The 27576-nt window shown below is 42.1% G+C and overlaps 1 protein-coding gene and 1 pseudogene across 3 annotated transcripts in view; both read right to left on the bottom strand.

The window, feature by feature from the left end:
* Nucleotides 1-760: 760 nt before the first annotated feature.
* The window catches only part of ZNF831 (zinc finger protein 831), a 117676-nt gene continuing 90860 nt past the window's right edge, over nucleotides 761-27576 (bottom strand). For all 3 annotated transcript variants that reach the window (XM_069951644.1, XM_069951643.1, XM_069951645.1), the window contains 2 exons: nucleotides 7140-7243; nucleotides 761-2213 (listed from right to left, as the gene is read on the bottom strand). In XM_069951644.1, the coding sequence (XP_069807745.1) occupies nucleotides 1575-2213; nucleotides 7140-7243 (743 nt within the window). In that variant the 3' untranslated portion in view covers nucleotides 761-1574. The remainder of the gene's footprint in view (nucleotides 2214-7139; nucleotides 7244-27576) is intronic.
* On the bottom strand, nucleotides 26491-26667 carry LOC138773630 (U2 spliceosomal RNA; annotated as a pseudogene).

The following is a 27576-nucleotide window of genomic DNA, read 5'->3' as shown; positions in this document are numbered from 1 at the left end:
GTGACGAAAAAAAATTGCAAGTCACCAATAAACAATAGGAACCAGATAACGATGAAACAAACACATAATGATGACACAGAAACAAGGACAAAGAACAGACCATAGATAGCCCTCCCTAATTGTTTTCCTGATCTTTCCCTGAACTGTAGTCTAACATCAGACACCTCTAGCCTTTACTGTCCCTGCAACTATCCCTGTGATAACCCTGATCTACAAAATTTCCACAGCAGAACAACAAGCAGGCCCAGAGACACGAGGACCCAGAGACGAGGACCCAGAGACAGAAGCAAGGATAAACAAAAGCTAAATCACAGGAAATAACCAAACAGGTCAACTGATAACAAGAACTAGAAGAAAGCAAGGTGCTAGAAACAAACATCACCTGTGAAACTGTTTGAAATAGACTCCTGAGGACAGAATAGCAGGATTATTTCTTCTTTACATAACACTTGGGCTGCTGCTTTGTTCCTCCCCCATGCTTTACACTGATTCCACTGAATCCTGCTGCAAACAGTATAACAAGCTGTTTTCCGTTAGAATATGATGGCAAAAAAAGTGAATAATACATAACTAAAATAAATAAAGAAAATACATGTCAATGATAGGGATCACAAAGTTTTACTTTACTTTAGATATATATCAATGCTTATGCTTTAACACACAAAATTACAAATCTGAGCATTATAAGATTGAAATCAATACAAAGTTATATTAGATTAACAAACTTCGATGTATATGCATCATATACATAATGTGTGCACATATATATTACAATGATTGTCAAACCTCGGCTCATGAATACAAAATGGCTGTAACAATAATATAGGAAAAAGAATTTAGCACTAGAACCACAATTGCAATTCCATAATGTCATGCTGCTACTATATCTCAGATCCAGATAAAAATATATACATGGCTCCATAAAACAAAGCAATAAAAAATGTTTAAATAAAATACACTTAAAGGGGTTTTGTGGACACAATGTATTGATGTCCTATCCTTAAGATTACCAATATGGAAATGGTGCTATCAGCTGGTTGCCAGAGTGCTGGCATTCACATTTAAACAGAGCAGAAAGCAGAGAGAGTGTTACTGCGCCTCAATTCCTACTTAAAGGGGTACTCCTGCGAAAATCTTTTTCTTTCAAATCAATTGGTTTCAGAAAGTTATATAGATTTGTAATTTACTAAGTCTATGACCCTACGCTTGAAGGTAAGGCTGCCAATCAGTGAGCCGCCGGTCCTGAAGCTGAAGGCTTATATAGAATTTAGATAATCCTGAATTAGAATTTATATACCCAGCAGGAAAATGGCTCGAGCAAACACAGAATACTAGGAAACTGATCACTACTGTCTCCACTGCACACAGCCAGAAGATGGAATATAAAGCAATACAACATATTTGGAATGGCTTCAGTTAAGGTTCACTATGATATCAATTATAAAAAAAACATAAATAAGTTCCATATTGTCCAAACTGGTTTGAAATCTCAAATCCATGAAAAACTGGTTCACCATGACAGTCTAACAAAGTTTTCCATGTGTTTAACAAGTCCATAGGTGTCCTTCAAGAAACTACTCAAGAAGTTCTATGTACAGTCGGTCCTCATCATCACTGCTGGAGTCACTATATTCTACATGAGTTTGTTTCCTCATGACCTCTAAGTTAATCTTCTTCTGTGTCTTTAGACTTTGGTTTTGAATGCCTGAGGGCTCTCCATGGTTTTCTGGCTTAGGTTTGCAGCTCAAGGATAGAGTCCCAAGTCCCAGGGTTGATCCTAAATTAGCAGAATTTGGAGCCAAATGGGAATCAGGTGAAACTATGTTTTGTAAAGACGATCTGCGGATTCCATTCTTTGCTTCTACTGGAAATGTTGATTGGGAGTCAGAAGATGGTAACCCAGATATTGAACCTACAGGATCATTTCCTAAGCTGTGCCCTATTGTCTTAGATCTGTGAAGTATTTTCCTGACTTGTTTTTGCGGTGGACAAACTCTTAAATGTTGATGTTGACCTTCATTGCTTATTGAAAAAATGCTTGACCAGGACTTTTTCCAAAGCAATGAAGCCGTTTGGAGAGGTTCTGGATGGACCATATTTTCCATGAACTCAGACTGATTATCTTCTGCAGTAACCAACTGTTCCGATGATACGGATGCAGGGAATATGGTAGTGGCATTTATTTGACTCTCTGGTGGAGCTTTGCCTTCATTCTGGTAAAACCAAAAGACTTTTTAGAACAAATCAAAAAATATATCAGTCTGGCTAAGCAGAGGAAAATATTTCTGCATGCCGATAGTCCTACCTAAAGTGGTAGTTGTGCCAAGAATTCGACCATGCATGGTGAGCTACAGTGTTTATCCAACAATATGACAGTGTTTTGCAACAATAAGAGTCCTATATTATTATTGTCTCTGAAAACATGGTGGCTTATTTTCAGGGTAGGTGTTATTTTTTTCCATGAACAACAAATCACACATTATTTTGTCTGGGGACTAAAATGTACCATTACCTGTACAGTATACCAGTTAAGGCCATATTAGGAAGCGCCGATCTACTAGATCAATATGCAAAAAGGTATTCAGAGCCTCAGTTACGAGTCTCAAAACAGGGGACTAGCCAGATCTGAGTCTGATGATATGACCAAGGAAATACCAAAGTCAGTTATCCATCCACAGACAGCTGTAGATGGATACCTGGATGGATACCTGGAACACCCTGTCTGTGGATGGATACCTGGCTTTGCTATTTGCTTGGTAATATCATCAGACTCGTGATTGAGTTGGATATTGACTAAAGAGGCCACTTAAAGAGGATGTACCACCAGGTACATCCTCTTTAACCTGAACACACGGATTGAACAGCGCCGGCACGGGGAAGCCGATGCCGCAGTCCGCTTTCCGAACCGAGGCCTGGTTCCTGTGCCGTTCTATGCACTACAACCACAATGAAAAACAACAAAGAAAGAGGGAGCTCCACCAAATGGGGGTGCAGCTTGGTGTCCAAATATAACAGACCACAAAAAGAAGAAAAAAGCTGAACACCACAACAGCGCACACCTCAAAAATAGAATATATAATCAAATTTTATTAATACATGATTTCAAAAAACACCAAAAACAAAAAAGAAACACCATGGCAGACATAATTAAAAACAATTAAAAAACCATATAGGTATGTAAACAGTCCAAAGAGTGAGAGGATATGATAGCCCTCTCACTAACTCAGGAAAACACTGGAACAAACTATCTCATCTCATGGTCAAACCAGCATGTATGGAAAATTTAACTTATGATGCAATATAACCTAGCGTCACATAATTCATATAATATAATATTGACCACCGTGTAATAACAGAACCCAAATATCACAAGTGATTAAATAAAACCCTCAATTGGTGTAACAAATCTGTCACAAAAATATAAAGTGCTATCCTATAAATTGCTTAAGTGCCAAAAAGAAAAAATCTAGAAAAGATTATAATTATCATAATACGCCAGATAAATACACAGATCACAAAAACAATTTTAGTCTGATCACCCTATGACCATGAGAACCAGTGTCCTGACTGAGACCCAACGCGTGTCGTCACCGTAGTGACTTCATCAGGGGACTAGAACCGGCCGGTGCTCAAGCACTGGAGGTAGGCTGGCCCGCCTCCAGTGGGAGGGAATTCCCTCCCCTGTATGACGCAGCTCCATTCATTCTAATGGAGCCGCGTCATGGAGGGGAGGGAATTCCCTCCCACTGGGGGCGGACCGGCCTACCTCCAGTGCTTGAGCACCGGCAGTTCCAGTGCATAGAACGGCGCTGTGCACGGGAATCGGGCCTCAGTACGAAAAACGGACCGCGGCACCGGCTTCCCCGTGGAGGCGCCGTTCGATCCGTGGGTTCAGGTTAAAGAGGATGTACCTGGTGGTACATCCTCTTTAATATGGTGGTTTTGGTGGTCTCCGTACAGGAGCCATTCCTTGGCCAGGTCCTTCCTTGGAGGGAGATGTGGCTAGTACCGTGTTTTGAGACTCGTAACTGAGGTTCCACTGAACTTTTTGCAATTTCACTGTAATGAGCTCTTTAACAAGCAGCCGACATATTTTTCTGTGGCTGGTCTCCCTGAGATCAGCCGATCTGCTTGATCGGTGCTTGCTAACTAAGGCTATTACACAGCTCGATTATCAAGCTGCAGGACTGCACAGAAATTGTTAGCGATGTCTGTGCAGTCCTTGCTTTAAAAATGTAAATTAATAAAGTTTATACATACCTCTCCACTCCCCCCACTTCTGCCTGCTGCCCGCAGCCACTGCTGGAACTTCAGAGCTGGTCTCTGAAGTGACAGGCGGCTCAGCCAATTACTGGCTGTGGTGGTCCCGTCTCTGCCAGTGATTGGTTGAGCAGCTTGTCAATTCCGAGACCAGCTCTGAACACCGGGGAGCGTGCACAAGTATATATAAGGTTTATTATTTTTTATCAGCTGTTGGCCGCACATCACTATTACAAATAGCGATGCGCACCCGGCGGCAAATGATTTTTAAGTTGTCTTTCTTACACAGAGAGATAATCTGCCAAATAGAGCCCTTAGAGAATCTTTTTTGAATATTTATACCAAATCTGTGGACTTGGAAGGCGGGACTCCGAAGTGGGAGAGTGGATTCTGCCCTGCCATAGTGGGGGGTAGAAAGGCCCTTGTCCAGAATGCCTATTCTCAATCTCTGTGACATCATATGACATATCCTAATGCTGGAAGGGCTTGTTTTCTCGTTGGAAGTTATTTTTGGACAAACAGGGTACACTGATGTTCAAACATGCTCAGTATTCTAAGGATTATCCCACTCGATTATGTTCAATTCAACTGCAGTGCTACCACATGAGAAATATAATATTACAAATTACCCAAGGAAATCAATAGGAATATAAAACACAAATTGGGTCCTCCAGACATGAAACAGAAATTAAAAACCTGGCATCCAAAAGGGCTAAATTACAGATCCATTATTTACTTTTTTTTTTTGCAATGGATATTTTGATACTATGCATTTTGTTGGATCCAGTGAGAAGACCTATTGAGGGCAGCATCCCTATATGCTCATTTTATGTGTTGCAGAGCTATAAACAGGAACCTTCCATACGTTCGAATCATGTTGGCGCTGATTCAAGGGCTTTGTTTTACTCTGGCTGTGTAGCTGTGTAAATTTTAATAAAGAATATAACTTTGTGTATAATTCTGGATGTTAGAATTCCATCTGTCTTCCCAAACTAATTCATGATGGTCCTGAACAAGGGTCTTCCCTCTATTGCTTCAGTATTCGAGAATCTTTTTTCTAAACAAGACAACCCCTTAAAACATTTATTAAGAGTAGCTTGTAAATCAATTATAGTAGAACCATTAGAGCGACATTAAGTACATCATAAAACTCTTTCCAATTTCCAGACACTCCTGTAAATTCCCGGAAAGTTGACATTGTGGAACATTTTGAAAGTACTTTGTACACTTTGTGGCTATAAACCTGCAGGTATGAAAAGCTGCACAGTGTGTGTGAAGAAACGGGGCAATTTCCCTGGAATATGACTATAGCGCACCTGCTGTTCAACATAACAGTGTTAATTATATAAAGAACCAATATGTGGAAGTCCTAAAATTCCTAAAGTGGACTGGACATAATAAATGTTTTACCACAACCTATTGCAACTAAAGGTGGTTTACCATTCTGTGTGTTATATCCCAGGTAACAGGCTGTTTTGTATAATTGTTTTTCACTAGGATTCAAAGACTTACTGAAGAAAAAAACTTTTCCAACTTAGACATGGAGTCTAAAGTTTATTGGTGACCCAATACCATTTTATAAAACAATCTGGGAAGAATGATCTCTCTGACGCTACTGTTTGGTGTCAGCTTTCCCATCAAGTCAATATTCGACTCTGCTTAGAAGCCTTAGAACATGATTGAGGGTTTAAGCAATGCCAGAAATTTCTGCAGAAGGGAAGGCTACCCATCTGTACAAAGCTGTTTCAGGGTTACTCATGGTGCTGGCTGGCTGTAGAAATACCTATGGTCATGGGACCAAAGGAGTAATGTTTAAAGGAGGAGAATGTCATAAAGGCATATGAAGACAATATAGGCCCTTCATGCTCCACTGGGAATCCTGGGAAGAAGAACATATAATGCAACTCTATGATGCCACCTTTGAAGGTAGTCTTGCTTTCAAGTCAGTGTTCTGATTAGAAGCCATAGTACATGAGTGGAGCACAAGCGGCCTATAAGTCTTCACACACCTTTATGATGCTGTTCCTAAGGAGAAACATTACTCCTTTGGTTCCACAACAATTGGTCTCTCAGTAGCTAGACAACCAGGCCCGGACTGGTAATCTGGCGAACCAGGAAATGCCCATTGAGATGGTCGGATTACCAGTCCGTGGGCCGAACTGCATTATAATAAAAAAAAATTAAATTAATTTAAATAAACAGCATTGGCGCGGCCCTCCGCTGCTGGGCTGCTTAATCAGCAGGCAAGAGCTGCTGCCGGGCTGAGGACAGTGTGGTGGGCCAGAGAAAAAAACAAACAAGCAACAACTCACCTGTAACCCGTTTCCTGTAGCTCCTTTCTTGGCAGCGCGTGTCTTCTCTCTCCTCTTCCAACACAGGCAGCATGGTACAGGAGACTCTGCCTGTGTCGGACGTCCCCGCGGCACCTTGTGTGTGTGTGTGTGTCTTTAAGACGCATACTCTGATGACTGATAGCGGCTGCGGGGACGTCCGACGCAGGCAGAGTCTCCTGTACCATGCTGCCTGTGTTGGAAGAGGAGAGAGAAGACACGCAGGGAACGGGTGACAGGTGAGTTGTTGCTAGTTTGTTTTTCTCTGGGCACATGAACCAATGGCTCAATGTATGCACCATAGCTTTCTACTATTGCCTTTCTACTATTTATGCTCAATCAATGGAGCAATAGTCTAAAAAGCATGACTATGGTGAGAAACTCCCCCCAGTAGGCCTCTCAACCAAACTTAGTTCCTATCGTAAGGAAGTATTTCGACTTGTATGTAAAGCATTCTAACAGATGTGCTGCCCATTCATTGTACCCATATACCTAGAAATTGAATGTAGACTTTTTGGCTTATGTACTAAGATTGGAGCAAATTCTCACCTCCTGGCCCAGGTCTCCTGCTTGACATGTTTGATGGTAAATTCTGGTTCTGCTGCCTTCCTTGTCACTCAGCTCAGAGTTTGTAGTCCTTAGTAAAAGCTCTCCTACAAGAGAAAGACAAATTAGGTTACAAAGATAATAGAAACATCAGCGGTTAGGCGGTGAAAACAAGTATAGCATTAATAATGCTGTGCCACTGTAGGTGATACAAGTCATCACATATGGCAATGATATAATCAATGATTGGATGGTGGTATAAAATCTATAATTAGTGATGAGCGAACATGTTTGTAAATGTTCGTACAAACATGGTGCTAATTTTTTGTGTTTGCCGATCACGAACAATTTGTTGATCGGAATGATTTTAACAATCATTTGCGAACACATTTGAACTTACGAACGTACTCCTCTGTGTAATTTTCACTTTATGCCTGATAATCTGAACACATGTGCGTAACTCTAGAAATGTACACAATCTGTACGCAAACAAATGCAATGAAATGCATACTCAAATACGTACACGATTGCGTAATTAACGATTTGCACCTGATAATCTGTACGCATGTGCATAGACCTAAACATACGCTTCCACTGTATGGTCTTTATTTGTTCGTGAATGTTTGGCGAACACGAACCGATCATGATAAATTTTTTTTATGTTTGTGTTCGGGATCCGAACCAAACATCGGGATGTTCACTCATCACTATTTATAATGCACTCGAAATTTATAATGTACATCCTATTTGGTGCAACTCATCACTGGTGACATCATCAGTGGGTATGTGGTAAAATAATAAATATCATTTGTAATGCAACCTCAGTTTATACTGTATATTCTAAATGGTGCAATTCATCATGTATTGGTGGCATCATCAGCAATACGTGAGGTATACAGATATGCTGTTAGTAATTCAACTTTATTGTATACATGTCATATATATGGATATACAGTACATATCATAGTGGCATCATTGGAGGTTAAGTGGATTGTCTAGGTATAGCAACTTTAACACAATGCATTTTACATAGTGCAAGTAATGACAGAGGAATTGACAGTACATTTGTTATGCAGACTCAGCAAATATATCCAAGATGTCAATTTCATCACATGGTATAGATGTTACATGGTGAAGTTTAGCACAACTCTTTTCAGCAGCTTCTAGATAATGTTATTGTCACATTTCATTTTGTTCCTCATACCTAGGAGGAGTTTAAGGTTTTCCCCTCATGTAGACCTCCCTTGCAGCCCCCCACCACAGATAAAAGATTCTTAAACGTTATAACACTTTTTGCACTTCCTGGCATCTGTAATAAAGAGAAATCTATAGCCTGCTGTGAAGTTTTGGGATGTCCCCGTTAACAGCACAATATATTATTTTTATAGCCTGTGATTCTTAAAGTGAATCTAGGTACTGTACATTGCTTTGTGTTTTTTAAATGAACAGACTGGCACGGGGATGCCGGAGGCGCGGTCCTTTTTTTGAACCACCACCTGGTTCCCGAGCACCGGCCCGGTGTAGCAGGCCAGATTAACCCCCGCCCAGATTATACCCGTATAGTTTGGCCTAGGCCAGAGTATACCTTGGGGGTATTAAATAGCCTAGGCCAGAATATACCCCAGGGTATAAAATAGCTCAGGTCAAACTATACCCCTCCAGGCCAGAGTATAACCCGGGGTATAGAATAGCCTAGGGCAAACTATACTTCGGGGTGTAAAATAGCCTAGACCAAAATATACCCTGGGGTGTAAAATAGCCTAGACCAAACTATGCCCTGGGGTGTAAAACCCATCCAGGCCAGAATATAACCCCTTGTGTGCTGACCCCTTGTGTGATAGTCCCCCTCCCATATCCCCCGGTAGGCATCCTCCATGACAAACAAACAAATTAAAACATTTATATACACCTGTGGTCCGCGTGTCTCCTCTTCTCTACAAGCGCCGCTCAAGTGACGTCACGCAAGTGCTGGTGCCGGGACACCAGGGAGAGGGGGGACTTATGTGACCGCAGGCATAACAAGAGTCACAAAAGTGACTGACAGGGAGGAAGCCAATGGTTTTGATTCTGTCAGTGTTGCTGCTTCTATGAGCGCTTGTTACGAGCGATCACAGCTATAATGCAGAGCACAGCAGCTGGTGAGAGAGCTGGGGCAACATTGATGGGCAAGTAGATTAATTAACTACCCATCCTGATGACCCCCCCCCCAACAGGCAGGCGGCAATAGCTAAGGTCAGCCCTGTGTACAGATTTTTGGTTGCAATAGTGAAAAACAAAAAAGCCAGGTATGGATCCTAAAAGAGGAGAAATCTCAGTCTTTCCATAATGAGCTGTCCGACATTTATAGTCTGTTCCTGGCTTTACCTTCAATAATTGCACTGGAAAATCTGTTTGTGTAAATACATCCTAACTCATTCTCCTGTGTCAGGAAGGAGTTACCAAGCGCAAAAGAAGCCACATACTCTCATATTCTGTTTCTATCACCACATGCTCCTCATCTGTGCAGAACTCTTGGCCGATACAGTCTAAGGCCATGTTCATACACAGTATGAGACCGGCCGTTCCGTGACCCGGCCTGGTCACGAAGTGGCCGTTCTCTGAAAAGATCATCCCGACCGGTACTGCAGATGATCTTTAGTGCCGCCTAGTTCTGATGCAGGCGCATCAGTGTGCGCCTGCATCAGAACTCTCCACTGCACACACCGGAGCCGTTCGCTCTGTGCACTGACAGGGTTTTCTGCGCTGGCTATTCAATGAATAGCGGCTGCAGAAAACTGACATGTCCGTTTCTCGCGGTGCCACTAGGGATCCCGGTCAGAGTGTATACTATGTGTATACACTCCGGCCAGGATTCCATAGGCGGCAATGTTACGTATATTTTCGTAATAACCACGGCCATTGTTGCACTCGGCAACATCGGCCGTAGTTTTACGAATATATACGTAGTGTGAACATAGCCTTAGAAGTTAAGTTTCGTGCAGTAATCAGCAGTGTATGGCGCATTGCTCACTAACTGTACAAGAGCCCTGACTCCCATTGCACTGACAGGAGTCCCTAATCTGAACTGGTTTTCCTGCTCAATAGCAAAAGGCATACACTGGGCAGGAGGGAGCTATATGACTGAACTCCTCACATGACTGGGCTGTCAATATTAAGGGATTTACGTTCCGAAGGGACTAGGAAGGAGTATGTCTTTATTAGAGATGAGCGAACCGGGTTCGGGTTCGAGTCCATCCGAACCCGAACGATTGGCATTTGATTAGCGGGGGCTGCTGAACTTGGATAAAGCTCTAAGGTTGTCTGGAAAACATGGATACAGCCAATGACTATATCCATGTTTTCAACATAGCCTTAAGGCTTTATTCAACTTCAGCAGCCACCGCTAATCAAATGCCGAAAGTTCGGGTTCGGATGGACTCGAGCATGCTCCAGGTTCGCTCATCTCTAGTCTTTATGTTAACAATAATATGAAAGTGAGTGTAAAAGATTTAATAGTAGGTGTGGATGTAGAATCATTGTGGATAGAACTATAGAGTGAGGTAAACACTTAAAAAAAGTATTTGATGTAATCTATAGACCCCCCCAATATTACCTAAGTAATTGATGCAGGGGCATAGCTGAAGGCTGATGGGCCCTGGTGCAAAATGCCCCCCCCCCCCCATCTCACTCAATCAGACGCAGTCAGTGGCCAAAAAAATATTAAATCCAATCATTCTAAGGTGACGCCCCCTAATGTGCCACCGTGTCCTAATGAACTGTCACTGTCCCCCTCATGTAGCTTTCCACTGACTCCTATATTATATATACTGTACTGTGTCATTCACTAATAACTGTTTCCCATTTTTTGACTCTCCAGCTGAAAAACTACAACTCCCATTTTACACCCATGAACTATCAGCAGGACATGGAGAAGCACAGACTGCAAAACTACAACTGCCATCATGAGCTGCCAGCTGGACATAATGGAGGTTGTAGTGCTGCAACCTGAAGAGCCACAGGCTGCAAAACTACAACTCCCATCATGAAATACCAGCAGGGCGTGATGGTGGTTGTAGTTCTTAACTTGGAGAGAGACAGACTGCAAAACTACAACTCCCATCATGAGCTGATACATCAACAGTGAGGCAGGCCCGTTGTGAACACTCACATATTACTGACCTCTCCCCACAGAGGGATAAGTGTCCCAGACATGTTGCACCCTCTAATGTATAGTAATTTCCATATGGTGTCTCATATTTCTACTTATGTAGGTTGTCTCACTAGTACATAATAGATAAGACATGAGCTTCTGTTGTAGTGAGATGGCTAATGTCCTATTATTTAGGATTAATACTAAGAGGTAGGGTTAGGTTACAGAGTGGGGCTGCCCTTATTAGGGCGTTCACTCCGCCTAGGGCAGGTATAGAATAGGTTGTAGTGTAGGGCATTAGGACCCACTGACCACCATATCTCCCTCTGGAACCCTTTCCATCATTGGAGCTCACATACTGTATTGCTGAAGCACATACAAGTTAAGGCCCTCTGAGAGCAGGCAAAATTACTTCATCCATTTACTTTGTAACCTCTAGGTTGGTGCTTTATCTGTCCATCAGAGACTACACAGATTTTTTTGCATTTTGATATTGGAGTTTTTATGGTAGATATATAATAAAAGTTATGTTTTAAAGGAGAAGTCTGGTGAAATTTTTTATTAAATTATTGTATTGCCCGCCAAAAGTTATACAAATCACCAAAATACCCTTATTACAGGAAGTGCTTATAAAGTGCTTTTCCCTGCACTTACTACTGCATCAAGGCTTCACTTCCTGGATTAAATGGTGATGTCACGACCCGACTCCCAGAGCTGTGAGGGCTGTGGCTGCTGGAGAGGATGATGGCAGGGGGACACTGAGGGACACTGAGCATCCCCCTACCATCATCCTCTACAGCAGCCACAGCCCACACAGCTCTGGGAGTCAGGTTGTGACATCATCATGTTATCCAGGAAGTAAAGTCTTGATGCAGTAGGATGCAGGGGAAAAAGCACGTTATTTCCTGTAATCAGTCTATGTTGGTGATTTGTATAACTGTTGGGGGGCAATACAATACTTTAATAGAAATTTTTGCCGGACTTCTCCTTTAATTTCCTATTCTGTGATCCAATCATAAGCTGCTTGCAGGACATGGTGGAGGTTTTAAAGCTGCAACCTGGAGAGACAAAGGCTGCAAAACTACTACTCCCATTATAACTTGTGGCAGGAGAGGGAGAACAAGGCTCCCTGTCTCCTGTAAAAAACTAGCTGTTAAGTTGTATCAGCAATTGCTGATACATCTAAATAAGAGAGTAAAGAAGCACAGCCCTGTTCACTGCAGTTGTCCCGAATTAAACCAAAATTAACCCCTTATTGTAATGATACCACAACAATTATATCAATTATCAAAAAAGTTTATTTAATCCATAATTCCCAAAATATCCCTTAAAATCACCACATACACAAAAGACATTTAAAAACAAGTCGGAGGGGCAACAAAACACTGCAATCAAGATAATACCAATTCATGTAGCACTGAAAAGTGGCCACTTCTCATAATAGGGAACCAATGCTGTAAAAAAAAAACCACTTTTTAAGTGCCAGTGCATGTAATGAAATAATTAAACACATACACAAATTCATCAGATATACACAATCAGAGGCTGAATTGCCTACATAATGGTGGTCAATAGACCACATAGATACAGCACCATAGCACCTACATGCTACAAGTAACCTCCTCCACCTCACATCAAGTTGTCCTGAATTGGCTGTCACTATGAGCTGATTTGGGAGAACTGGAGAGTGATAGGAGGTGGTGAGGGGCGACCTCTCTGACCCCTATGGCTATACCACTAAATGGATAGTCAGCTGCATACACAAATAAAGCAGGCTGCCTGGGAGGAGACAGTAGTGATAATGGGTGATTTTAACTATTCGGATATAGATTGGGGTCAGGGTTCAGCTAGAACTGCAAAAAGGAAAGAATTTTTTAACCTACTGCAGATCATTTTATGGGCCAGTTTGTGGAGGAGCCAACAACAAGTGATGCGTTGTTTGATGTGGTTATTTCTAACAATGCAGAGCTAATTGGGAATGTCACTGTCCATGAAAACCCTTGGTAACAGTGACCACAATATAGTGACTTTTGGCTTGAAATGTAGAAAACAAACATGTTGAGAAGTAAAAAACATTTCTTTTTTAAAAAGGCAAATATCCCTGGTTTAAAGTGATATTGTCACCCCCTTCCATATAAGAAGTTCTCAGCACCATTCTTAGGGCCCTATTACACGGGACGATTATCGTGCGAAAAATCGTTAAATCGTTCGAATTTAAACGATAATGGTTCTGTGTAATTGCAGGCAACTATCGAAAAACCGTTTGTATGTCGTTGATCATTGATATACACTCACCGACCACTTTATTAGGTACACCTGTCCAACTGTACGTTACCACTTAATTTCTAATCAGCCAATCACATGGCGGCAACTCAGTGCATTTAGGCATGTAGACATGGTCAAGACAATCTCCTGCAGTTCAAACCGAGCATCAGTATGGGGAAGAAAGGTGATTTGAGTGCCTTTGAACGTGGCATGGTTGTTGGTGCCAGAAGGGCTGGTCTGAGCATTTCAGAAACTGCTGATCTACTGGGATTTTCACGCACAACTATCTCTAGGGTTTACAGAGAATAGTCCGAAAAAGAAAAAACATCCAGTGAGCGGCAGTTCTGTGGGCGGAAATGCCTTGTTGATGCCAGAGGTCAGAGGAGAATGGGCAGACTGGTTCGAGCTGATAAAAAGGCAACAGCGACTCAAATAGCCAACCGTTACAACCAAGGTAGGCAGAAGAGCATCTCTGAACGCACAGTACCTCCAACTTTGAGGCAGATGGGCTACAGCAGCAGAAGACCAGCCGTTACTAGCATGGTGTACCTAATAAATTGGCCGGTGAGTGTAGATCTGAACCTAAAATTATCGTTAATCGTTCGCTGTAATTCCACTTTCGTTCGCTCAAGTTCCGCATTTTTTCACTAATCATTTAGTGTAATTGCACATTGTTCATTGTTTTTCTGGGATCAGAAGGAATAAACGATCATAGTAACGATCGCAATAACGATCATAGTAACGATCGTAACTAACGACCATCGTTCTGTGTAATATGGTGAACGATTTCAGGTTAACGATAAACAATCTAGTTTGCGATCATTTATCGTTAATTGTTAAAAATCGCTCCGTGTAATAGGACCCTTAAGCTTATATTCTGGATATTTCATATCTTACTGTATTAACGACAAAGGGCGTATAGGTGTATAGGTAAAAAAATATATATATAGTGTTGTTGTCAATAAAAAGCCCCCTCCCCTAATAAAAGTCTGAATCACCCCCCGTTTCCCAGGTTATAAATAAAAGTAAACAAATAAATAAACAAACATGTTTGCTATCGCCGCGTGCGTAATCACCCGAACTATTAGTTAATCACATTCCTGATCTCGTACGGTGAACGGCGTAAGCGCAAAAAAATCCCAAAGTGCAAAATTGCGCATTTTTGGTCGCAAATCCAGAAAAGTTGTAATAAAAAGCGATCAAAAAGTCGTATATGCGCAATCAAGGTACCGATAGAAAGAACACATCATGGAGCAAAGAATGAAACCTGACACAGCCCCATAGACCAAAGGATAAAAGCGCTATAAGCCTGGGAATGGAGCGGTTTTAAGTGACGTATATTTGTTGACAATGGTTTGAATTTTTTACAGGCCATCCGATACAATATAAGTTATACATGTTATATATCGTTTTAATCGTAACGACTTGAGGAACGTGCATAACAAGTCAATTTTACCCCAGGGCGAATGGCGTAAAAACACATTTCCCCCAAATAAACAAAATGCGTTTTTTTTTTTCAATTTCACCACACTTTGAATTTTTTTCTGGTTTCGCAGTGTACTTTATGCAAAAATTCAGCCTGTCATTGCAAATAACAATTAGTGATGCAAAAAATAAGGGCTCATGTGGGTTTCTAGGTGGAAAAATGCAAGTGCTATGGCCTTTGATGCACAAGGAGGAAAAAACAAAAACGCAAAAATCGAAATTGGCTCTGTCCTTAAGGGGTTAAGGATTTCTTAGTGGTCTCTACCTTCAAAAATGCATGTTATTATTGGTGGACAGTGGCATAGGCATACCTCCTAACTTTTTGTACGGCACTTGTGGTTAAGTCTAGGAAAATTTAATAGACATTTCTATACTTTTTAATTTAAAGATGCATCCACACATACAGGATCTGCTGCAGATTGATGCATTTAGTTACACTTATATCTGCAACGGATCCGGTATGTGTGACTGCATCCTTAGCTCCCATTCACACATCAGTAACACTGTCTGTGATTACGGAAGGACGGACAGGATTATGAATGTTTTTCAGTAACTGTGTGCATTTGCAAGGACCCCCATCAAATAGGTGACACAGACCGCGCAATGGCTTAATCCTATTTTACTAGCACGGAACATGGCCCCTAAACAGATTTGTAACATACAGATGTGTGTATGGGGCCCTCAAAATCAATAAGTCTCCATGTGTGATATGATGTGTGAAAGGGGCCATAATGTAACATGATTCATCTAAATATCACACTTTTTAGGATCCATCCTGCAGCACATGATAGAATAATGTGCAAGTTTGGGTCTATTATACAGTAAGAAACAAGACACTTTCTAGAGAAACATAGAAAGTTTATTAATGCCAATCTCAAAAAGAGGGACATATAAGGGGCAAAGAGGGACTTGGCTCAAAAGTAGGGCCTGTCCCTCCAAAAGCGGGATACTTAGGAGGTATTCCGTAGGGGTGGGGCTTAACAGCTGTGGGTGCGCCACCCACATTGGCACAAAGGTCCCGCCCCTCCCTGACATTATCACCACCTAGGCCTTGCCGGCTCTGCAGCCATTCGAATAAGTTTACCTAAAGGGCCACTGCCAAGGCCTCTAGGTCACCAATTCCAATGGCTGCAGAGGGGATTAAAATCGAATCCTGGATGACTTACAACTGTAAAAAGATAACAAAATCACAATGATAGGGAGGTGGTCAAAGATAGCAAAAGAAACCCCCAAAAATTCTTCAAAATATGTTAATGCAAAAAAAAAAAAAAAAAAACAACAGAGCATGTAGGACCCCTAAATAATGGTGACCGGGAGTTATTTACTGGAGATCAAGAGAAAACTGAAATAGTAAATGGGTTCTTTAGCTCTGTACAGTGTCAGACAGGCCCACTAAAAGAGCGGAGGATGGCTCTTAGCCAGAACTTGCACCTGCAGTCTGTCAGTCCATCACCCATCTGCAAGCTTTGCACACTCACGTATGGGTGGGCCCATGGAAGAACACAGAGCCAAACTAAGACAGGGCTGAACCTACTCCATTAACTGAAATTGCTTTAACTGGGGCTTCAGGAGGAGACGCCATGGGACTGAGCAGCAGAGCAGCAAACAGGAGGAGACGCCATGGGACTGAGCAGATTGAAAGCCAGATGAGTATTGGTGTTTTTAACCTTTTGAAGACTAGGCCAATTTTTTGGCCAATTTTATTCCCCTCCTCATGTTTAAAAGGCCTTACTCTTGCATTTTTTCAGCTACAGACCCACATGAGCCCTGATTTTTTGCCACACCAATTGTACTTGATTTGGTACTGGTGTACTGGATTTGGTAAATAACAGTGCAATGGTATGGTGATATGTATCCTGCCTCTGCCGCTGACTGGCTGATGAGGCTTGAAACGTCACATCTCAAGCCCGCATCACAGACCAGGAAGCGGTTGGGCGCCACAGACCGGAGCAGCGCGATCCGGGACCCGGCGCTGGAACTGGGGACATAAGTGGGCGTTGTTGCCTTCATCCACCTCCTCCCTGGCCATACACTCAAAACACCCCCAGCCCGGAGTACCCCTTTAAAAAAAAAAGGCTTAGATAATATCTTAGACCAAATTTACCCATCATCCATCCTCTACTTGGTTTAACTTGATGGACATGTGTCTTTTTACAATCGTCCAAAAGGACACTAGGAAGTGAGAAAGTGGCAGATAGCCAGGGAGCACACACATGTTTGCTTAAAAACACACACCAACAACTGAGCACAGAGGTGTGGAGGTGGTTGCTATATACACCCTCAAATGAACAGGTTAGAATTCTCCAGAACCTGTGGACTGAGCTATAAATACAGGTGAACACGAACACACCTGCCACCAGAGGGAGCCCAATCCTCCAGGAGGCTAGCTCAGAACAGGGAGTGTACACATAAGCTCAGGACAGGTGCTAATTAGAGATGAGCGAACCTCGAGCATGCTCGAGTCGATCCGAACCCGAACTTTCGGCATTTGATTAGCGGTGGCTGCTGAAGTTGGATAAAGCCCTAAGGCTAGGTGGAAATCATGGATATAGTCATTGGCTGTATCCATGTTTTCCAGACAACCTTAGAGCTTTATCCAAGTTCAGCAGCCCCCGCTAATCAAATACCGAACGTTCGGGTTTGGATCGACTCGAACCCGAACCTGGTTCGCTCATCTCTAGTGCTATTGGTACGGGGGTAATGGACACGACCCTGTGCCATTACAATACTATTGCATCACCACTTAACGCTTTACATTCTTCGGACCGGGCACTCTGCAGTGTTGAACTCACAAATTTGCTGCAAGTTTTGCTACCCATTTAAATCAATGCATAGCCAAACTTTAGGGGATTTTAAAAATATATGGAAAATGATTCATATTTAGTAAAGTTGGATTCATATTGACCTATAGAATTAATGTAATATGTGTGTTTTACTGTGCAGTGAACAGAATCACCTAATTGGATTAAAAAGAAAAAAATTCTGGCTTAATTATACATTATAGGGTAAAATGAAGTGCAACTTGTCCTGCAAAAAAAGTAAGCCCTCATATGGCTCTGAGAGAGAAGAAAAAAAATCTATAGGTCTTTGAAGGTGAGGAGGAATAAAAGGTAAGCTAAAAATTGAAGAGAAGAAGGTTAAAAAAGCAGCAGAATGCCCGGCACTTGTTATATTAATTGGGTTGAGCAATTTATGTTGTTTTACAGTTTTTATTTATTAGTAGTTTTTTTTGTTTGTTTATAGTTTGCCTTTTTTTTTTACTATAGCGAATAGATGAAAGTTTGCAAATCTTCAGCCAATAAGGCTGGGTTCACACTGACGTTTTTCTTTCCGCCACAGTTCCGTTTAGCTGTTTCATTTTTAAACAACATAAACAGAATCTGACGTATCCGTCCAACACCCCATTCATTTCTATGTATTTTTATTGTGCTCTGTTTGTCATAGAAGTGAGAAACCAAAGAAAATAAATAAACTGATATAAAAACGGAATGCTAACTAAAGCAAACTGATGGACAAAATTCAGTTTTTTAAAGCCAAAATACAAATGGACAATGAAAAAAAGAGAACATTTTGCAATCAGTTTGCATCAGTTTTTTTCTTATCCATTTAATTAATATGGACGGATCCGTTAGCAAATAAGAAAAACGGTAGTGTGAACCCAGCTTAAACCCAATTTGCAAGTAAAAGGAGTAGTCATTTTCTTTGCAACTGTATATAGTGTGGAGATCTTCTGTACTCATCTCCATCTAATATAAACACATACTAATTTAAGGCATTTGGATACTTGACCTACACCCCTACATTCTTGAGTTGGATGTGCCTATTCCCTGCCATTAAATTCTCATGCATTCTGTACATGAAGAAGTATGTGACGACTTCTTAACGGAGTCACATTGTAACCCTGCTACGTAGTGTACACCTCCCTGCAGGGCAACCACTAAGACACTTATGCTGTGTGAAAGCTCAAAGAAATGCAGACATAACAATTTTAAAGTGCTTGCAAAAGGTCCCAGAAGTAAAATCATGAACATACTTTCCATGTTTCCAATCTATACGGCAGTAAATATGAATATAATTTATCATTCACCCATATTGCATATGGACAATATTAATGATTACTTGGAAGACCATGAAGTTAGCATTAGAGACTGACGGTGGAGGTAGAGGAAGATTTTATCATGCATTATTTCAGTCTAATAATGATAGCTGGCGTCCCTGCTTACCTGCTATGAAGTTTCCTATGTGTAAGAATCAATAAAGCACAAAGATCTGGTGAGTACTGTTTCCCTATCCTTTTGTTGAGCTTTTGTGGAACTTGTGTTTCTGAGACTAAGAACCGTTCAGTGCATTGATATAGAGCCCTATTACACCAATAGATTATCTGACAGTTTTTTTTAAAGCGACTCTGTACCCACAATCTGTCCCCCCCCCCCCCCCCCCCCCCCCAAACCGCTTGTACCTTCGGATAGCTGCTTTTAGTCCAAGATCTGTCCTAAAAAACAACTTTTAAACTTGCAGCCCTGTGTCAAACTGCTGTGGCCTAGAGTGTCTGTGCCCTATTATTTGCACCACCCCTCTGTCCCTCCTCCCCACCCTCTTCATCATTAGGAATGCCAATGACAGGATTTTTCCTATTCCTCTGCAGTGAACACTGCACAGGTGCCTTAGCCGATCCAGCCCATGTGCCGTGCTCACACAGCTGATGAATAGGGGAATACCTGCCTGGGGCATTCCTAATAATGAAGATGGTGGGCAGGAGGGACAGAGAGGTTGTGCCAGCCTAATGCACAGACACTCTAGGCCACGCCAGTTTGACATAGGGCTGCAAGTTTAAAAGTTGTTTTTAAGGACAATAACTGCATCACCTGCCGAACGGACCCCAGGACAGATCTTGGATTAAAAGCAGCTATCTGAAGGTACAAGTGGTTTGGGGGGGTCAGATTGTGGGTACAGAGTCACTTTAAGCCAAAGCCAGGAATGGATTTGTAAAGAGAAGAAATCTCAGTCTTCTCTGTTTATAGTCAATTCCTGGCTTTGGCTCAAAAAAAGCTGTTAGATAATCTCTTGGTGTAATAGGGCCGTTGGCGTCCTTCATGCATATGGAGTATGGTGAGAGCATTTAAGTTCAGTGCTGACTGCTGTCTCTAATTGGGTTTATTTCAAATATTATACATTTTTATAACACAACAAACCCTATGTTATTAGGTAGCTTAATTTTAATGACCTGAATGACCTTAATAGAACAGATTGTTCAGAATGAGACATGAATGGTGTAAAAAAAAGTATAAAAACACACTAAACAGTGTTTTTTAATTTTTTTATTGGCATAAAACTTATATAAATCATAGAATAATTTACATGTAACCACAAATAGTAGTGAAAAAATAAAATGTGGGGGGCATGTCCTGGCAGCACTTGAGCACCAGTTCCTGCACCACTAATTAGCTCCTGAAAGTAACTACTAACAACCACAAATTGCTCTATATTGCCGCATACTTCCTTATGATGCCCGTCAGGAAAAAACAGCAAAGCAGACCGCAGTCTCAGTCTGCATGCGCCAGATCGATGGCTCACCAGAGGAGATCATCGCCTGATTCGAATCTGAGCGGCATAGGAGACGCAGGTGCGAGGTGCTGTATGAGGGGAAGAGGATGTCTGCATGCAAGCACATGGTAACCTGATACACATTACACATAGCAGCGTGGCACAAAACCAGTGACCTAGCAATAGCCCTCTTAAAACAGCCGCCATGCTTCACAGCCTCCAATAAAGAGGTGAATGAACAGGGGCAGAGAATCAGGGGGATGCTTCCAGGGATGCACTGTTGCTTTTCCTGGCCTCAAACAGTGTCATTACTGAAATATCTATGGTCGATATGTTGTTATGCGTTATGCTTTTTATTTAGAATGCCAGAACAGCTACTTAAGAATAGACATGTTCTTAGTTGATAGGGATACCTATACCTTTAGCACATACAACCACTATTGAGACCGATCATGCGGCTATCACGCTATCATTGATACATTGAGTCACATAATCATCTTCCAAACTATCTTTGGAGGTGTAGTCCATTTATTATGTCACATCATAAAACATAGCCCAGCATATTTAGGAATTTCACATTAATAAACCCAAGGAAACCAGTCCACAAAATGTCTGGAATGCACATAGGGCCTGTATCCAACGGAACTTTATCAAATTTGTCTCTATACTATAAAGAGAAGAGAGAACGGCAGATCTCAGACCTTCTGCATGATATCAAAAACCTTGAGGCCCATAATAAGAGTAGTAGCAACAAAAGCTTTGATGTTGAGGGAAGCCAGATTAAAATTGAGAACTTTGCTTCTGGCCAAATATGAGAAGGTTCTGAAAAAAATAAGGCCATATATTATTCCCAAGACCAGTGCTTCTCAATTCCAGTCCTCAGGCCTCACCAACAGGCCATGTTTTGAGTATTTCCGTAGTATTTCACAGGTGATATAATATATAGTGCACCAGGTATTAGCACAGGTGTTCTTTGTATGGGAAATGCTCAAAACATGACCTGTTGGTGAGGCCTGAGGACTGGAATTGAAAAGCACTGCCCAAGACAGCAAGTTGGGTAAATTACTTGCAGCGCGGTTAAAATCCAGAAAACTTAAAGCCAAAATCCAATATTTATATCCTCCCTGCACTAATAATAAGTTATAATCCCCACAGCATATAGCGGATGGGTTCCCGGACTATTACTCTGGCTTAAATAATTTGGAGAGTAGCGCAGCACGAACCCCCTCATTAGAGAAAAATATTTCTACTTGCTTGTCATCACTAAACTTACCCAGTCTAAGGGTCCTACTACACGTATCGGCCAAATTAGGCTGATTCAGGTGATTATCGCTTGATAGAGAGAACCTAAAATCATTGAGCGTTGGGCACACGTGCTACGTGAAATAGTGAGGCGTTGCTGACGGCTTTTCTGATTAACCAATCGCTGGCCGAGACAGGACCTTGGCCAGTCATTAGCTGAGCAGCCTGTCAGTGCAGAGACTGGAAAAGAAGGAAACAGGAGGCAGAGCTGCAGCTACAGAGAATGGGGAAGGCCCTAGGACACTGGAGAACATGGTAAGGTAAGTAAATACTTTACTATTTTATACTAAAGGCAAGTGTTGCACGGACATTGCTAATGACATCCATGCAGCCCTTACTGCCCAATAGCCGTCCAGTGTAATCGCTCAGTAAACGAGTGCTTAACTAGTAGGTCGGTGCTGGTTTAACTGACATCCCTGAATAGTGACTTTACTATGCAAGAAATAAAGCCGATAATTAGACCTTTTCCATCAGACAAAGCTCCCAGCCCGGATGGCTTCGCCAATCATTATTATATAAGATACCTAGAGCTATTGGCCAGGACAGGAGTGTTTCCTAAAGAAAACCTCCAGGCGCAAATAGTTACGCTTTCTAAGCTGGGAAAACAGCAGATAAGCCACAAAATTTCCACCCCATATTGTTATTAAATAATGATATGAATATTTTAAACATGCCTAATTAATAGCGAATAACCGGGATTTGTCCAAGGGCGACAACCCTCAGATAGTACAAGACACATCTTAAATATCTTTTATACAGTAGAAACAGTAAGAAACTTCCAATGCTTGCTGTAGCCTTGGATGCCGAGAAGGTGTCCAATAGGCTTCGCTGGTTGTACGCCTTCTCGGTACTTGGGAGAATGGGATTTAGTGGCAGCGTAATTAAAGCCATCTTCACATTATGCTTAAACCCTTTGGCAAAAATTATAGTGAATGGAGAACTGTCCCAGGACTTAATAATAACAAAGCCCTAAATTGTTATCATTGCAATCGAACCTATGGCACAGAATATATGCTCTTATGAGCAAATCACAGGGGTGGCAATCGGTCACAGCGTCCATACCATCTCTTTATATGCAGACAATGTGATATTGACCCTGACTAATCCTGCCAAGTCCCTGCCAAGAACTAATTGAGTATTTTGGGTCCTTATCATATTATCACCTAAACACATCAAAAACGCAGGTCCTCCTAATTAATATCAATATTGAGATGATTAATGCACTTCACATTTGACTGTAAAATAGATGGCTTGGAATATCTAGGCATTCATTTATCTACTCAACATTCATCAGTGTATAATTTGAATTATGAGGCACTACTCTTAGGCCATGTTCATACAACGTAGTATTTTTGAAAAGAATGGCCACCATTTTCAATGACAACAGTCGCTATCCTTTTCAGCCTGGGCGGCATTGCATTGTAATTGTAAATGGTTTTGCGCTACAATGCATTGTGCTTGACAATGCGCACCTGTAGCGTGAAACCGTTGCCTCTCTAGACGTGCCCGCTTGCCATCTTCCCCCTTCCTTGCCTGCACTTCGTGTTCATGAATAAGTAGAAGACTACTTTTGGGTGAGTGCCATACGTCTCTTTCTTTTTACTATTATAGAATGCCTTACCTCGGTGTGCACCACCCTAGGAGTCTGTTTAGACACGACCTTCTTGCTGATTGCTTATTTATTATGCTGCTATAGCAGTGGTGCCGACCTCTCTCTCTCTCCTGGACAATTGTATTGTAATCATTACAACGCCACCCACTGGATGCACAAGTCGCACCGACAATGGGCGTTGTTCGGTGCGGCCATGCAAAAGAATGATCATGTTGATTAATAACGCCTGCTGTTCCACTAACAACAGCCGTTTTCAATCTTCAATGCTCACATGGATGCAGTCTGTTCATCCGTGGTGTAAGGGAAATCAAAGGACAACTCTGGCGTCAGCAAAAAAATAGACACAGACCCTATGCTCACCATCCCTCCTAAGTCGATTGCCATTCGAGAATCCCGACGGTCGCGGTCCCCGTCAACCCCGTCCGCATCTTCATCTTCTTCCTCACTTCTGAGGTCCCACTGCATGAATGAGAGCGAAAAGACTGCTGATGCACATGCGCACTGGCAGCCTTTTCATTGACTGGATTGCATCACATGGCTTCCAGCTTTCTCAGCCAATTCGCTTCCATTCATTATAAAGGAAGACGCTGAAGAAGAGGATGACCAGGCCCGCCCCAACCCCCCCCCCCCCCGCCCCGCTTGTGGCGACATCATCACAAAATGGCGGCAGGAGAAGAGGACGGGGTCGACAGTAAATGCGTAAGTATGTTTTTTTTAAGGGGGGGAAAAAAGCCTTTAAAGGCCATTGTTATACTATGTATGAACATAGCCTAAATCAGAAATCTCATGGGTAGGAAGAGTTGCAACATGTAAAATATGCATTGAACATGGACTTTTGTTAGGTTTTTTTTTGTTAAAGATAAGTGTATTATCAACTTTATCTAGAATAACAAAAAGCCTTGAATGGCAACTAAGCTATTACATAAACACCGGCTAATGGGCGGCATGGAAATTCCTGACATTAAGAGTTATTATGTAGTCACTATGGTGTATATTAAGAATCAGGAAGTAACACCTTGGGATCTTAACAATGCTATGCCCTCGCCTTTTTCGAAACATGTTAGACCTCCCTGCTCAAACCCAATGATGATAGCAACCTACAAGGCTTGGGAACAGTACCATATTGAAAGCACTCCACAATTATATATGAACCGTTCTCTCCTACCTTTATCTTTTTTAGAATATAGCATACCAAATTTAACGCTTCTGGAATGGAGGACTGGATGAATATTATTAGCAAATCAGCTACATGATGGAGATACTTTATTATCTTTTCAGAACTTAAAGGGGAAAATTTGACATTCCACAGAAGGAATTTTATAAATTTTAACAGATTAGACACTTCTTGCGTGGTCTGGTCCCATCGGATGTACGAGCAGAGGGGTCAATTTTCTTCTTTCTACATTATAATATAAAAGGTATAAGTCATGTCTACAAAAACGTAAATTACGTTTCCACCTTCACCAAAACAAAATCATTGCGGTTGTGGGAAATAGACTTAAAACAGTTCTCAAAAAAAAAGGAGCATATGGCCTTTTCCTTAATTCATAGCACCTTTAAATGCAGTACCGACATGGAATCAGCCTTCAAGACCATGTTAAAATGGTATTATATGCTAGATGGATTAGCTAGGATGTATACAGGGGTAAGTGATAGATGTTGGAGAAGATGTGGCTGTAACAGCTTTTTATGCTATGGAAATGCAATTGTATTCAGGCATATTGGAAATTATCAGGTAAGCGCACCATGAAAGGATCAGATACCATTGACCGTTCCTTTGTGTTATATTTTCCCAGAAAGTGGCATTCACTATCAAAGAACTGGAAGATCTGGATAGTAAATGCCCGTAACAGAGGCCCCTGCACTTGACAGACTCAAAGCAGATGAATGGGTCCTCTCCTCTCTCTCAACACATTTCACTCTGGATAGCTGCCAATCCATGCATATGTTTCATGGTAAGGACCAGACCCCCCTACCCCCCTCCAGTGGACTGTCTAAGCAGCTTAGCATCATATACTGCTTCCTCTTAAAAACATTTCTCCAACAGTCTATTAGTTCAGCTGCTTGTCACATCATTACTGATGACTGTCACTAAGATTCAGAATCTTCCTGGTTGATAATTCTGACATTTCAGGATAGGAAACAGTAACCATGGAACTGCAAACATCTTCTTAATGAGCTACATGTTGGTGTTTATATAAGTGAGTTTTAACATATGATAGATTTGTGGTAAACCAGGGAAAGTGCCATGACAGGAAACCCTGAGAGCTGGCACAAGGCCTTTCACAAGGTTACCACACACTCCATGGGCTGACACAATAATAAGGGTCTGTACAATGGTCAGAGGCGATGATGGTTCTCTGGGTCACACCCTGCAGTTTAGGCCTTCTTTGCAGGCTCTCTTCAAGTAGACGCTGCACTGGACAGCACTCAACCTTCCAGCCCAAGAGGCTTGGCTTCGATTAAAGAAGAGGGCCACCTTTGGGGTAGGACTCAAGAATTTGTTTTGTGAGGTCCTCAAACTTTTGGTCAAACTCACAATTTTTTTTTTATCTGCCCCCCAGCGCCCCCCCCCCCCCTTACCCCCCTCCAGGCGCTGGCATGTATACTCACCACAGGTGAACGGTGTCCCACGGTGCCGTTTAAATCTGGGGCACGCTCACGTCACCTGCTCCTGTGAGCCCTCTTCGGTCTCCTGTGATTGAAGGCCGGAAGTCACTCTTTCCCGTAGAGAATGCATTGGAAAGCCTTGAAAGGGACTTATTGCCTATCCACACTTATTCTTATGACTTCAATTCATATATGAGATTCTCCATCTTCATTACGTCTTTCACAGCAGTCAAGCGATGTACTGAGAACTCCACATAGGGGAACCCCTCTAATGCTATACTAGCCTGCATTGAAAATGCATAGGTCATGCAGTTTTCTGGCAATTCTACTTTGAGGATAGCAGTGGATATGCTTTTAATCTTCTATTCCTCCCACATTATATCCTTCCCTGGACCATCCTCGGCCTGTTAGATTTAACCAGGATATAGGGGGCAGATGAGAGACCACAAGAGCAAGCTCTTTTTCCATCGCCCTGTTCTAAAAATCCATTTAATATACGGTTCTCAGATAGGGGATGTATCAGATATTAAACTGATGAGAACAGATACTACACTTGATCTTAGCCAAAAAGGCAGAGAAGCAATCAAAACTGGGTTTTTGAGAACCAGGTCAACCTGCTAGGAATGCTTGCTGAGTCAAGATAGGCGGCTCAGTCTTGAGTGTACCTGGTAGGTTGACCATGTAAATGTGGGTCAAATAAAGTCGGTGTGGTAGGTGACAGTGTATAGGTGGGTAGGAGCGTGTTAAGTAGCAAAGCTATTCTATTGGGTTAGTCTATACTTAGTTAGTGCTAGTTGCACTCAGGTCATTTGGTTAAAATGTAGGCTGCTGTGAAGCAGTAGTCACTCTAAGGCAGTGTTTCTCAAACTTTTCAAGCCAAGTACCCCCATGTGACGAGATGCTCCAGCCGAGTACCCCCAAGGATGCGATCCATTAAGAACATTGCCCCAGGGTAGATTCACGTGTACTTTTCGCAGCAAAATCCACTGCGATACTCTGGCCTATGGCTCTGCATTCTCACAGAGGATTTTCATCCTGCTGCCAGAATGAAGCTGCTGTCTATTTACCTAATTTACCTAATTAGCTGCCGACCCTTAACAGATCCTACTTACCTGCCTGTACTTCCTTCTGCATCTTTGGCTCCCGGCTCACTGACAGCTTGCTCATCCAATCAGTGGTTACGGTGGGACAGTGCATTGATTGGATGAGCAGGCCGTCAGTAAACCGGGTGCCAGAGAAGCAGGTGGGATATGTCCCCCTGCAGCCAGATACCTCCCCCCATGTAGTCAAGAGGCCTCTTTCTTTGTAGCCAGATACCTCCTCCCCATGTAGTCAGATACCTCCTCCCCTTGTAGTCAGATACCTCCTCCCCATGTAGTCATATACCTCCTCCCCATGTAGTCAGATACCTTCCCCCATGTAGTCAGATACCTCCTCCCCATGAAGTAAGATACCTTCCCCCATGTAGTCAGATACCTCCCCCCATGTAGCCA

This window comes from Dendropsophus ebraccatus, chromosome 14, assembly GCF_027789765.1.
Source record: "Dendropsophus ebraccatus isolate aDenEbr1 chromosome 14, aDenEbr1.pat, whole genome shotgun sequence".
Classification (NCBI taxonomy): domain Eukaryota; kingdom Metazoa; phylum Chordata; class Amphibia; order Anura; family Hylidae; genus Dendropsophus; species Dendropsophus ebraccatus.
This window is presented reverse-complemented; position numbering and strand designations above follow the sequence as displayed.